Source organism: Corvus brachyrhynchos, unplaced genomic scaffold (genome assembly GCF_000691975.1).
Source record: "Corvus brachyrhynchos isolate BGI_N302 unplaced genomic scaffold, ASM69197v1 scaffold126, whole genome shotgun sequence".
NCBI classification, from domain to species: domain Eukaryota; kingdom Metazoa; phylum Chordata; class Aves; order Passeriformes; family Corvidae; genus Corvus; species Corvus brachyrhynchos.
Genome location: NW_008239283.1, coordinates 6,951,198 through 6,964,566, shown reverse-complemented (window position 1 = coordinate 6,964,566; position 13,369 = coordinate 6,951,198). Strand labels below are relative to the sequence as shown.

At 35.5% G+C, this 13,369-nt stretch overlaps 1 protein-coding gene across 3 annotated transcripts in view; it reads right to left on the bottom strand.

Moving 5' to 3' along the window:
• Positions 1 to 347: 347 nt before the first annotated feature.
• ZNF148 (zinc finger protein 148) overlaps positions 348 to 13,369 on the bottom strand; it is a 41,454-nt gene continuing 28,432 nt past the window's right edge. For all 3 annotated transcript variants that reach the window (XM_008638234.2, XM_017740225.1, XM_017740226.1), the window contains 2 exons: positions 9,786 to 9,904; positions 348 to 9,447 (listed from right to left, as the gene is read on the bottom strand). In XM_008638234.2, the coding sequence (XP_008636456.1) occupies positions 7,858 to 9,447; positions 9,786 to 9,904 (1,709 nt within the window). In that variant the 3' untranslated portion in view covers positions 348 to 7,857. The remainder of the gene's footprint in view (positions 9,448 to 9,785; positions 9,905 to 13,369) is intronic.

Sequence of the window (13,369 nt, the reverse complement as noted above, 5' to 3'; positions counted from 1 at the left end):
TGAACAAATTCACTCCAGCACAAACAAAAATCACAAAAGGAAAGCTGGTCTAACACTAGGTGTTTCTATTAAAGTGATTCCAGTGCAATCTTCTCAGACAACCAGATTAAAGTTAAGGTCAGATTTTCTGTTTTCTATAATCAAAGCAAGCAAGGAGATCCAAAGGAGAAGAAAACCCAAATGAGTTGTGTGCGTTTCAAATAAAATATTGAAATATTTCATTTAATTGTTGAAAAGTATCCACTTCAGTTCTTGCACAATATGTATCTTTACATGCCTTCATCTGTCTCATTAAGAAAGCAGATTTTGTTTGAAATTATCTAACATGAAAAATACTGCTAAGTCTATTCATAAAACAGTATTCTATATTTTTATTTTTCAAACAGCAAGTGACCACATTTAAAATGCATCATTTGCAAATATAAATTATCAAACTATTAGTTTAATTAAAAATAAAGCAAAAACATAACTTCCCTTAGTATCACAATACATAGAAGGGTATTATAAACCCAAAAAGACTAAGTTAACCATAAGAAAACAATAACGTCAAAAGTGATGAAACTCATTAAGTCACTTAATGAATAAATCAGTCCTAAGAATACAATACCATTCACCATGATTATGTAAAAAAAGAGCAAACTTTCATTGTATTATACAGATAAAACAATCCAATCCTTCATGCCACATTTTGTAAACCATGATATAAATTACACTCACAGTCAAATGAACAGGAAGAGTAACTCCCAAAATATTTTAAGTTGCTTTTAGGGCAGAAATAAAGGCAGAAATAGAATCATTTAAAATATATCAAGTTTAACCAAAAAAATTTCATTTGGTCAAGCCTGCTATCCAAATAGTTTTGTTCCCTGCAAAACTATTTTTGTCTTTTTTTGAATTATGAAATTTAAATGTTTCTTTTACATATTAAATGTAAGTCATGTGTTGAGCTACATTAAATCCTTTTATACTTTTATCATTTTGGCCTTGAGACCCAAACATCTTCCATGGACCTACACACACACACACACACACACACATACACACTCACTCTCTCCTTGGTATCAGGAAATTCCTCATTTCACAGGAATAATGAAAGACTCACATACTGATTTCTGTCAGAAACATAAGGAATATGCAAATTCATACTTTCCAGGTTCCCATAAAACCATCTCTCACCTTTATATACAAACTTCAACTGATGGAATTCAGGTTACGGCCTTTTGTCTGATAATAAAGGGACGGAATAGATGTTGTAGGATAAAGAAATACTGTATAATGATTGAAATAAACCTATTATCCTAAATTATCTATACAAATTCTCTTTTTTTTTTATTAACTGAAATACAAAGAAGGCATACTGACTTCAGGAGAATAGCACTATATGAGAAATTCACTGTAACAGTGTTTCACTATATATCATCAGGTTTTTCATAACACAATTTCTTCTGTACACGAGATTTTGTACTAATTTCTCTGCCTTCAAATCCATTACATTTTCTGATCCAATTCAGCACTACATAGTATGCCTTCAAAATAAAAGGAAGTCACTTGCTTTATTGAATACCAAGTTCCCTTCCAGACAGTATTAAAGAAAGACAAGACTACACAGACGAAGTCCAGTATAATTCATTTCTGACAATGAAAATTTCAACCCCTCATACTGTTGCAAAATTCCTCCTACTGAAATGTCTACAATAATAATAATTATAATAATAATTATAATAATAAAAAGCATACATTACATATAAAAGATACCAGTGTACTAAAAGTGACAGAAGTGGACTAGCAAATCCTTCAAAGCACATATTATATAAATGACTAGCATTTAAAAACATTTCTTTTTCTATAAAATGTAGGTCATATACATTTATAAATTGGGGGAGAGGTTCTAAAGCAGTGATGACTGTTCAAATAGATATGCTGCTCTGTACAGTCTAATACCTATTCAATTCAAACTATAAGTTTGACATCTAGTTTATCAGAATAAACCCATCTCATCATCTCATAGCTCATAATTTGAAAAATATGCAACACAAAGGAAGAGGTGACTCAAAAGTTCACTGTTTATCTGCATATGAAATAAGAAGAGAACTACTCCTTTCTATGGGTGGCCCAAGTCTCATCAGTTCAATATCCGGACTTAAAGACTCCAAATTTATGTAGAGGAACTGGCAGGAATCAGCACAGAAGCAGAATAGTATCTCTGATCCTTTAGAGACACAGCTATTCAGCCTTAGCAGTCTTCCTCCTCTTGCAGAAGTGCAGCCAAGCCATTCATTTCTCACTCAAAGTGGATGAAGCCATAGATCTAAAGACTGTCCTCTCTGTGACTGAAATTGTGCTCTGTAAACAATGTTATATATTCCAGCAGGAGGACATCTGAATTTATTTATTAAAAAAATGATTAAGAATATTCATTAACTCAAACAAGGCTATTAACTCCCAAAGGTATTTTTGGAACTTATCCTTATGCTACTTGTCAAGTTAGCACTGTCATGTATTATTGCTTACAAACAGTACATCATCATATGCCTTCTAACAGAGCAGTACTGTGATCAGTTCATATTTACAGGCTTTTCTGTTTGTTTTTAAACAAGCTATAAAAACATTACATACTTTACAGACAATACAAATACTCAAGTCAAACAAATGGAATGCATAACAATAAGAAACGTCATAAAGGAAGACTGACGTAAGTCCTTGATTGTCAAGACACATTTATATTTATATATAAACTCTAGCTGTGCAGAATCAAAGATTCAATCATAGGTACATCCTTATTTGATAAATCATATTTACAGCATGATATTGCATAAAAAAATAAAATAATGTTGTTTACACAATATTACCTTTCCATCCATTGGATTAAGGAAAGCAAGAAACAACTCTTAGAAATGTCTGCTTGCCTCAGTTTGTGTTTCCTACCAAAAGATGTAATTTTAAAAAGGAAACAGAAGGTTTTGTATGTTGAGTAGAGCAAAAGCGACTATAAATTTATTTCCCTGACACAATGCAAATTGAACAGAAGTTTAAATTTCAAATTAAAGACATGTCTTTTCATTAGCAGTAATACTTTCTTAGTGCTTGTCCTTTGCAAAGTGAGTTTCAGCTAAATGCATTACATGCCTAACATAAACATGCATTACCGTAAGTCCAATGAACTTTCAAAGTTACAAGGCTTCATTTTAGTAAAACAGTTAACTCTAGGAAACTGTAACATTATTCATTTGCTTCAGTACCAACCATGTAATTTGAAAGTTCACATGTGTACTGGTACCGACTGCATAAACGTATTTCTGCCTGTCAACATTTCCAAACGGATTCCCAGGACTATGAGGATTTTCCCTGCGATTCGTAATGGTATTAAAACAAGCAAAGAAAGAAGAATGAAAATCAAAGCTCTCAAAGCCAAGAAAATTTAGTTAGCAAATATACATACATAATGTAATCCAATGCTGCAAAATTCAGAGTGAATTCATCCAAATATTCTGGTTCATTTCAAATAGCTACTACATATGATACGAATACTACAAAAATATTCTGATCAAGCATGGAATATAACGTATCTGTTCAGGTGGAAAGTTTCATAGGAGAACATGAATACTTCGGAATAAATTCCAAAAGTTACAGTAGAACCCAAATAATTCGCAGCAATGCCTTAAAAATCCTTTACAAATTACAATTTTGAAAATAGTGAAGAAGCAGGCAACAAAAGCAAGGATGTCACATCACAAAATGTACTTTGTTCATTTATTTTGACAACTGCAATTTAGTTTGCAATACTCCTTCTACCTCCCAGTATACTAATATAGATGCTGTAGTATACTTGGGTGAAGTAGTACAGTATTATTGTGTGAGACCTTGCTACAGTACTTTTAGACCATTGCAGAGAGGTGGGAAGGGACCATGAGGGATGTAGAAACCTGTCAGATGCTCTGTTTAGAGGTCAGCGAATTAGCAAGATTTTACTGTACTTCTCAATTAACAATGAAAAGCTCCCATCATCCAAAAAAACCTGACAAGTACAATATAAAAATAATACAAGTGTTATTTCACATGAATACTTTCTTGTCCTATTTTCTTCTTGAAACACAATTTTCCTAAAGACAACACTAGGAGACACAAGATCATAAACATGGTTCTTTTATCATCCAATTTAAATTGTTTATGTTGTTATTCGTAAACCAACATACAGTAATACACATGGTTAATCCTTCTCCCCAAAACTTGTCATTTATGATTAATTCATTCTCAAATCAAATGAAGAAAATGTAAATGCCTATTAGTATACCATTACAAGCTGATTCCTTCATTGTCTGTAATATTAATGGTAAAACATATCAAAAGATTCATGCTAAAAGGGACACTGTCAAGTAATTTAGGACCAAAATATGGCCTATTAATAAGTGCATGTATATATATATATATGTATTGTGTATATATATATATATAGAGAGAGAGAGAGAGAGAGAGCTTGGTAATAAATGTCATCAATTTCCTCTTTTTCAAAATTATCATTGCTCTATCACTAGTAGATATCCCCAAAAATTCCACCTTACACACACACACACATCCGGTGCTTGCATGACCTTTCGGTAAGAATGCCTGCTGTTAGCTCAGGGGAATCTCCAGCTCACCCCAGCCTTATGCTGACAGCACAAGAACAGAACAGACAACCAAAGCTGCTTTTTTCCAGACATACATAGAAAACTAACAAAAATGACCAGATCAACATGAAGAGTGTGCATCTGCAGCAGATTAAAAGTAGCAAAACGTGAGCAGTGAAAAAGGTTATTAAATAATGCCATTATTAAACAAGCAAGAGCTTTTTACAGAGTTAAACCTCCCAGAACTACATAAACACTTATTCCAGAATAAAAGGGGATGTAGTCAGGAAATCACAGCAGTATATTTGGCTAACTCCTCCAGTGCAGAAAGCTTCAAGCATCAGCAGATCAACTACTCACACCACTGCTTTAATTGTCCACGTGGAAGAACCCTACAAGACAGTCCCTGTGGCTTAGACGGGACTTCACAGCCTGTCCTAAGGCACAGAGTGCAGCTGGAATGGCTCAGCAGCAGGCTAGGGAATGAGCTGTGATGTAAGGAATAGCAGTTCCTCTGGCAATCCCCATTTGGCTGTGGGGAAGAGCAAGTTCCTTCACTCTGTACAGCAGCCTGCTCCCTCACACACCCTCGGAGTGATTCCCAAGCGTGACGATGGCATGGGAGAGTCACTCCCTCTGAGTCCTCATTCACATTCTCACACCAGAGTGTCAATGCAGTAACTTTTTTTAAATAAAGCTGAGTCAGTCCCCTTAGGGAGAAGGAGGCTTCATTCCTCTTACCTCCCTATGGGGCCACAGCAGTGCAGTAACACAGTAATAACCCAGCCTTTTTTTTTTTCCTTTTGTTCCTTGCTATATTTAACAAATAGTACAATTAACCGCCATCTCCTTGCAACTTCAGGGCATAGGAACAAAAGTGCCAACATAGTATTATTCAGGCACCACAAGCTAGGATGTCATGGAAATGAAACACTGAAAACAAAGTATGCCTTCCAAGAGGTGGTTTCCTGGGATATAGGGACCGTTTATGTTATTTCTGTGCAACACAAAATGGAAAGTCAAAAAACCAAACTGACCATAAAGGAAGAAAAACAGAGAGACCGTGAATCAGTTTAAAAATATTCTTTCAAAGAAATTTCTTTACATGTATCATTAATAATCCATAAGGAATTTACTTTTCTCCCTTGATGCCCACTCTTTTTAAGTCATGGCCAAATATTCAGACAAAATTACTCGTAAGTCATAGCATGCTGAAATGCCTTACTGTATTACACACAGGGTCAAAAAATCAAAAGAGCCTACTTTCTTATACAAAAGTATTAAGAAATTAGTTTATATAAACTGTATTCTTGCCAATAGAAGAAGCAGGCTAGGGATAATAAATGCCCTTTCTCCCTCAACTGTACCAAGTGAAGTTAGTGCTGTAGTAGTGCTACCGTAAGGGAAAAGACAAAGTGGGATCAGTTTCCTGGTAATGAAAATTCAGGAAAATATTGCTACCGCTTTGGTAAGAGGTGGGAACTGTTCTAGGTCCTGCTCGAGTCCTTTCTTAAAAGACAGGATATATTTTAGCCCCTTGAAAAGCAGCCTTTTCTCCTACCTGATGGCTTTGTCTGAGAGATACCAGCTGGCAACAGTGCTGTAAAAGCATGGATGCAATCCTATTTAAACAACCACTATATACACACCTACCTCTATGTGTGTGTGTGTGTGTGTGTGTGTTTTTCCCTGGTTAATCAGCCTACATGAGGCCTAAACTGCCTTGAACTACCAGACAGTGTCCCTTTAGGGAAGGTGCAATAGAATGAACATACAGTTCAAAAATCTGAAACTTGTTAACTTAAACTACACAATAGTTAGGCTACTCAAATCTTACCACCTTAAAAATGCACACAGAACTACTTATCGTACCATACTGTATACTTCAAGACAAAGTACTATTCAAAAAAACATATTTGTGGTACAGGGATAAACTTTGCAGTTTATTTATACTGTGAAATGCAAAGAAAACTTCTGATCACTCTCCTAGGCTGCAAAAAGAAATCCCATTCACTAGTATCATTCACCAGTTTGGGTTGGTAAAATTGTAGTGACTTTCACTAAGCAAATACTAAAAAATAGGGAATTTGAATGCCCACTTCTTCAGCTTTCAGGGATACTTCAATAAATTTAATAATTGGGTATTTTTAGCTTCCGTAAAAACTGTTTTATTCTCTGTCTAGAATTTTGACAATTCCAATCTCAAGTATATTGAAAAGAATTACTGGAACTGCTGTATGAGATGAAAATGATGCAACTGTATCAAACCTAAAAATCTAAAAATGGTTTTATTTTTTGATAAATCAAAAGCTATAAAGTTGGCTAAGTGCTCTGTGTTAATCGTTATGAGGATGTAGGGTAAAGTACAATTAAGCTTTTAAATCTTGGAATACACAGTTTGTGTAAGCATTTTGCAACTGGGAATGTTGTCTACACAGTATTTTAACTAAAACTTCAAAATCTTGGTTTCTGCATATGAAAAAGTCATTAAAAAGTTACATCTAGATTCAGCTGTACAAAGAAATACACATTACTTCAGGAATGAAGTAAAGGCTTTAGCAGTTAGGCATTTTGCTTAAAAAAGTGTTTGAAGTATTTTAAATTAATTAGACTTTTAAATAGTAGAGTTAGTCTATCAGAATTCACTTTCTTTCCCTCCAAACACAACTCAAGGTAATGCAAAGCAGAAATAAAGGGCACATGGTCTAAAATCATTTTTGAGAGACTGAAGATTTTTCTAGAAAATGCTTTCTTTTAAAGTCGTGTTTGACTTCTGAAACTTACTTGTTTGTTCTGTGTGTTTAGTACACGTTGATTCCCTGCTGAAGAGCAATGACTATGCTGACAAGCTTAGAAATGACAATGTGAATAGTATCAGACAATAAACTGTCCTCCCAAAGCATACAAGGAAACCAGCAAGGAAACAATCATGGGGGAAAGTCTTACCTGGGGATTTTGTTTATTTTAAAATTTCATAGAAGGTAAAATATTTTCTGGATTCAAACAAGTGAATAATAAACTGCCTTTGATAGGGGCACCAACATCAGGCAGTTCAATGACTGATGGCTAACCAAAAAATTAAAAAAAAAAAGAAAAAAGAAAAAAAGAAGCAGTTACTGGTCTTGCTAATATCAGCTTACTTTTGTTTTAACATAGCGCTCTTAAAAGCTGTACAGAACTCCATCTTATACAGAGCAACCCCCTTTTGACAAATGTGTTCTAAAGTGCCGGTATTATTTACAAAGATTTCTTAGCCAAAAGTCTGGCCCGTTGTGGCATCAGGTGAAGAAGTCATCCCAGCTCTGCTATCATTTACATTCACCAAGGGAAATTCTGGGAAATCAGCACTTGTCCCTGGTCCCCGAAGGTTCACCTGTCCATTGGCAGTGCTAAACTGAGATGATATTCCAGCTCTTGTCCCATGGTACTGAGCTCTAAAGGGCTGCTCAAAGGAGCTAATTTGATATGCTTGATGAACAGACTGTGCCTCTGCTTTCTTCTGAGAAGTTACTTGATCCAAGAAGTCCTGTGTAGAGGAGGAAGAAGAATGATTTGCCTCATCACCTGAAAAGGGAAAAGGGTGCTGAGAATCACCAACCATTAGTCCAAAGTGAGACTTGTCTGGAGTTGTTCTTAATGGAGAGTTCATTCCCGACCGAAAGCTATTGACGGGTATAGATGTATAGACCTTCTCCATGGAAGGAAATGCTGGCTGGGTTGTAAGAGTCTGGTTATCAGTCACAAAATTAAGGCTTGGGTTGTTCAAATAGGCATCATTTTGGCTAGTTCTGTCCAAAGCTTGTTGTAAAAACTTTGAATATTCTTGTAACATACTAGCTTTATCTGATGAGGAAGCTTGAGAGCTTGTTCCAACCGTCTCAGATTGGGTCACCTCAGATACTTCAGAGGAGTTGATGGATATACTGGAGGTCACTTCCGTGTCAGCCACACTGAAAGAGATCTCATGCTGCCCATTAGCCTTGTGTGAATAATGATCTAACAGAGTTTGCAGTACCTCATCTGGAATGACATTTTTGTCATGGTTACCTTTAATTTCAACATTCAGTGCCTGTGTGTCTAGTATTGAGGCTGTAGCAGTTTCATCAATGACACTGGCCACAGCTGCCTGTGTTACTGAAGGCTGAGATGCTATGGTACTTACATTCAAGGCATATTCTCGACTGTTGTTACTAGCTGCTTGTAGATACCTCTTTTTCTTTAAAAACTGCATTGCATCATCATAATTAGTGCTGCTGTGTACAGGTTTACTGGGCCCTTCCTGTAATGTGTCAACTTGATCAATGTCAGCATTACCCTCAGAGTCCAGTAAACTTTGCTTATCCACAAGATCAAAGGCATACTTTGAAACCTTGCTGTCTTCATACGTAGATAAAGGTGAAATGGTTTGACTTTGCTCAAGCGGCTGCTTTAGACTCCTCTTGTTGACCTTTTTGAGAACGAGCTTCGGTGGGTGTATTTCTCCAGAATTTGCTTCCTCTAAGTGCGATCCACCGACCGAAGAATGTGGCATCTCAACAGCATATTCTGCTACCATATATTCATCTTTTACTTTAGTACTGGAAGAGTACAAAGGCAAATAGTCATTTTTGTCCTTCTTGTGTTCTGATTTATCTGTACCTTCCTTATCCCCAGATTTTGTTTTCTCTGTTTTCTGCCTTTTCTTCTTTGGCAAGGAGCTGTCTTTCAGAGGCGTAGAGAAACCAGAATCTTCCTCCGATGGCAAAAAGCCAACTTTGGTGGCACTTCTGTTGGGTTTCTTCTCGCGGTTCTCATGGCACATACGTTTGTGTTTCAGCACTCGATCGGTCCTGGAGAAATACTGGAAAAGATGATGGCGGTGATTATTATTATTATTATGCAAAAAAATAAATATATTAGCAGAAAGAAAAGAAAGCTTTCATTCTAATGAACTTACTTGATGATTCACCCACTTTACCAATTTCTAATGAAGTGTCAAACAATACCATACAGCCAATGAAATCAAGCACAGCCAGCTGTGACTCTGCTCTGCCTGTGCACCAAGATAGCCCATCTTAACAGGAAAACCATTCATTATAGATTTATTTGTATAAAATGGAGAAAGCCCCATCTGCAATACTGGGGAATTGACTGGTGTTTTGGTTTTCAACCACAAAAGATTTCACCAAGTCTTCTTACCTGCAAACAATATTCACACTGGTAAGGCTTCTCTCCACTGTGAGTTCTTTTGTGCCTTTCCATGTGATACTTCTGAATAAACCTCATACCACATTCATCACAACGAAATGGCTTTTCACCTGATAAAAAACACACAGCAATATTAATCTAAAAGAATAAATCAACGTTTTTCCATAAAATTACCAGGTCAAATACTACATTCTCTATTAGAAGCAGTAAGAGGATTTAGTCTATTGCTATTGAAAAACAACACAGGGCTTGCTTACATCACTATTTTTTCAATACTCAGCTGTTGATGCCTCAAATTACTTTAAGCTTTTATGCTATAAAAACCCCCCACCTTTAAAACTAAATCCTTACTCCTCTTTCTAATGGAGGTGCAGGTATGTCTTACACATAACAAATTAAGAACTGCAAAGATGGTCTTCCTAAATTGTTGCTACAGTATGCATTTTTTAGGGCAGATGACTGTATAAAAATACCTCAATCCTCTCACCAACTCATTAACACAAACCCATCCCTTCTAGGAGAGAATTAATGCATTTCCAAATTTCAAATATAACATTTTGGAGGGTGCTTTCTATTTTTCCATGTTTTTTCCCTTATCTGCATGTAGAATTGAGATAACTGCTTTGAAAAAGTCCTACTATTTTGGTTGAAATCCAAATTAATTTATTTTTTTAAAAACTGATTTAAAAATATTTTTTAAATTAAGCCAAAAACAAGAACCCTCTGTAGCGAACTGGTGTTTGCATACTTACAGGTTTCTCATTTTGGTTGTTTTGTTTGCTTGTTTTGGGTTTTGGTTTTTTTCTTTACTTCCACAAAATACTTGTTCAGACAATATGCACTGCCCTGAATTCATCTTCAGTTCTGCCCTTATTTTTCCTAACAAAGAAACCCTGTAACAATCCCTTCTGAGCAGGGAGTAACCCTATTTTTATTTCTTTTAACTTCTGCCTTACATCTTCCCTCTGATATTTTTTTCTAGGTTTCTCTGACAAAACCTAAAAATTCCAAGTGCATTGAAAAGTTAGTTTTGCTTTTATAGAAGTTCACTATTATTTACTAGGACTTACCCTGAACAACAGTGATCTCTCCTCTTAGTATTTACTGTGAAATCATTTAGACTGATATAGAGGTCAGGGATTGCCTTGGCAGCATCTGTCAAGACTCTCTTTGTTCTGGATACTGCACTGCATTGATTTTTGGGATATAAACCATTTATGTCTTGTTTCCAGAAATATGCAGACTATTGCTATTTTCTGAGGCAGTTTTATTTTTACTAATTATGTTATGAACGATTAAATTACCAACAATTAATTTTTAAAATTTAAAACTTTCAATCAATAGATTTTATTATTTAAAATGTTGTCAGAATGTGTATTTTCCATTTAGAATAGAGAAATTTATCCACATCCTTCTGCAAATGGGAATACAGTACCTTAAAATAAGGTTCCAGTATTTATAGAAACTAGAATGGAAAATATCTGTATCGCCCACACATGTGCTCCTAGTCAGATCATTAATGCCCAGAGTTCCAACTTCCTTAATTCCAAGCAATTTCTAAATCTCTCTCTTTGTAAGCCTATGTCCTATTTCCAATTATTAATTCTTACCTCTCCATGTGGCTTCTCAGCCAATCCTTTTCTTGGATGAAATTATTCCAATTTATTCTCTCCTAAATCAAATTATCTCCTCTCCTCAGATCTCTCAGCTTCCATCAGTTCTTTTTCTACAGGCTCACAACCTCAGCATCCTACCTCTTCTTTCACTTGAGTTAGAGAACTTCACCATTTCTTGCTTATTAATAAGCACCATAAAATTTTGCTTTTTTATCAACATCCCCTGTAACTCCTAACACCTATCATACCATTCTCTCTCATACTGCCTATAAGCAAATCCTCCTCTCTGGCCTATTTCTTAACTTTCAAACTCCAGTTTCATTCTTCATGTTCTCTTTATTTGTTAGGCACCTTCACAACTATGGTGCTTTACTCCCAGCAAGCCTGTTGAGACTTTCTGAATTAAATTCCAACCCTTGCCTTCCATTTTCAGGAAGCTGAGGCAAGACATTTAGACCTCATTGTTCTTGTTTAATATACAGGAACTCTTCCATTCCTGAAGACTACTACTTAGTCCTTGCTACTTACTGTTTTCTTTCCCTTTGCTCCACTATTCTACTTTGTGGTTTTTTTAATTGCCCCTTCAAACAACTCTCCTTACATTGTCTCAAAGCTTGCTCTCATGCTACCTTACTTTTTTTTTTTTTTAAGAGAATAGAGTGGCTGTTTGGGTTGAAAACTATCCTGAGCCTTAAAGCAAGATAGCTGAGTCTTGTTCTGGCCTTGAAAGGCCCTCTAAGGAACCATCCTGCAATCCCAAGAAATGCAGAACACTTCATTAATACACTTACCTGCAGCCTTACACTCATTTCTGTAAATGAATGGACACAGAGTTCCTTATCATTTTCCTGCTCAAGCTGGCTATTTGCTGGCAGAAGACTCCCCAGCTACCTATTCCCATTTCAAGGCTTAAACAGGGCCAAACAAGGGTCTGTAGTTTTTTGGTGTATTACAACCACCAGCTATTTTGGAGACTTTCAGGGCACATATAAATGCACTGCTGGCCATGCCTTAACAGGGAGAAAAATCTGGGGACACTGCCCTGGAGTTACTCAGCACAATACAGAAAATGGTATTTTTCAGTAGAATTCCAGAACACTCTGAAAGTAAGATTAAGAAAAACTTTGTGAAACTGATACCATACTTAATTATGGCTTTAATCTTCATATAAAAGATAATATTAGAAAAAGATTAAAAATTAATATGAAGATAGGCTTCCAATAATAATTTCATCCTAGCAGAAGCCCAAAACTTCAGATGCCTTCCGCAATTTTGTTGTACTTTTCAAACAGGATCTATTGCAAATGGAGGAGATCATTAATAACAGCCTTTTGCTAATGCAGGGAGAATCCAGGACACATTTTTCTGAAATGTCTCGCTGAGTGGGAAAGAATCAGTTGTATAAAAAAAAAGGTCAAAATTTAAAAATACAATACAACAATCAATGCATTATTTATGAAAACAGCTCATGTGTTGTGTCTATGTTGGCAATCTATTAAAACCAAGCAATAGAACTACTCATCAAATGTACTACAAATACTATGTGTACAAAGGCTGTAACAATTATAAACCCAGGCATTTTAAAGTCTAAACAGACAAAAAACAGATTATAAAATACCAAAGAAGGCAATAAAAAACCAGCATGACTGAAGAATAAGAAGGCACTTGAATTGTTAGCCCCAATGGTGTTCTATTTTTTTTAATGTAATCTTAGTTTTTGTGTTTAAAATGGAAAGTAGGGTGGCTTACACAATTAGGACACATGAATGCATGAGTGGGTAAGGTATATAGAAACATCTCTAAGTAAAAAGTAAGCAGACATATTTGGAAAAAAAAAAAAAAGAACATTCAGCATCTTCTTCAACCTCATAAACTGAAAATATTTGCGCACCAGTGACTCTTTCCTCTCTTGCAACTAAAATAGCAATTTTCTGTATCATTAGGGACAAGTTTAGCAGC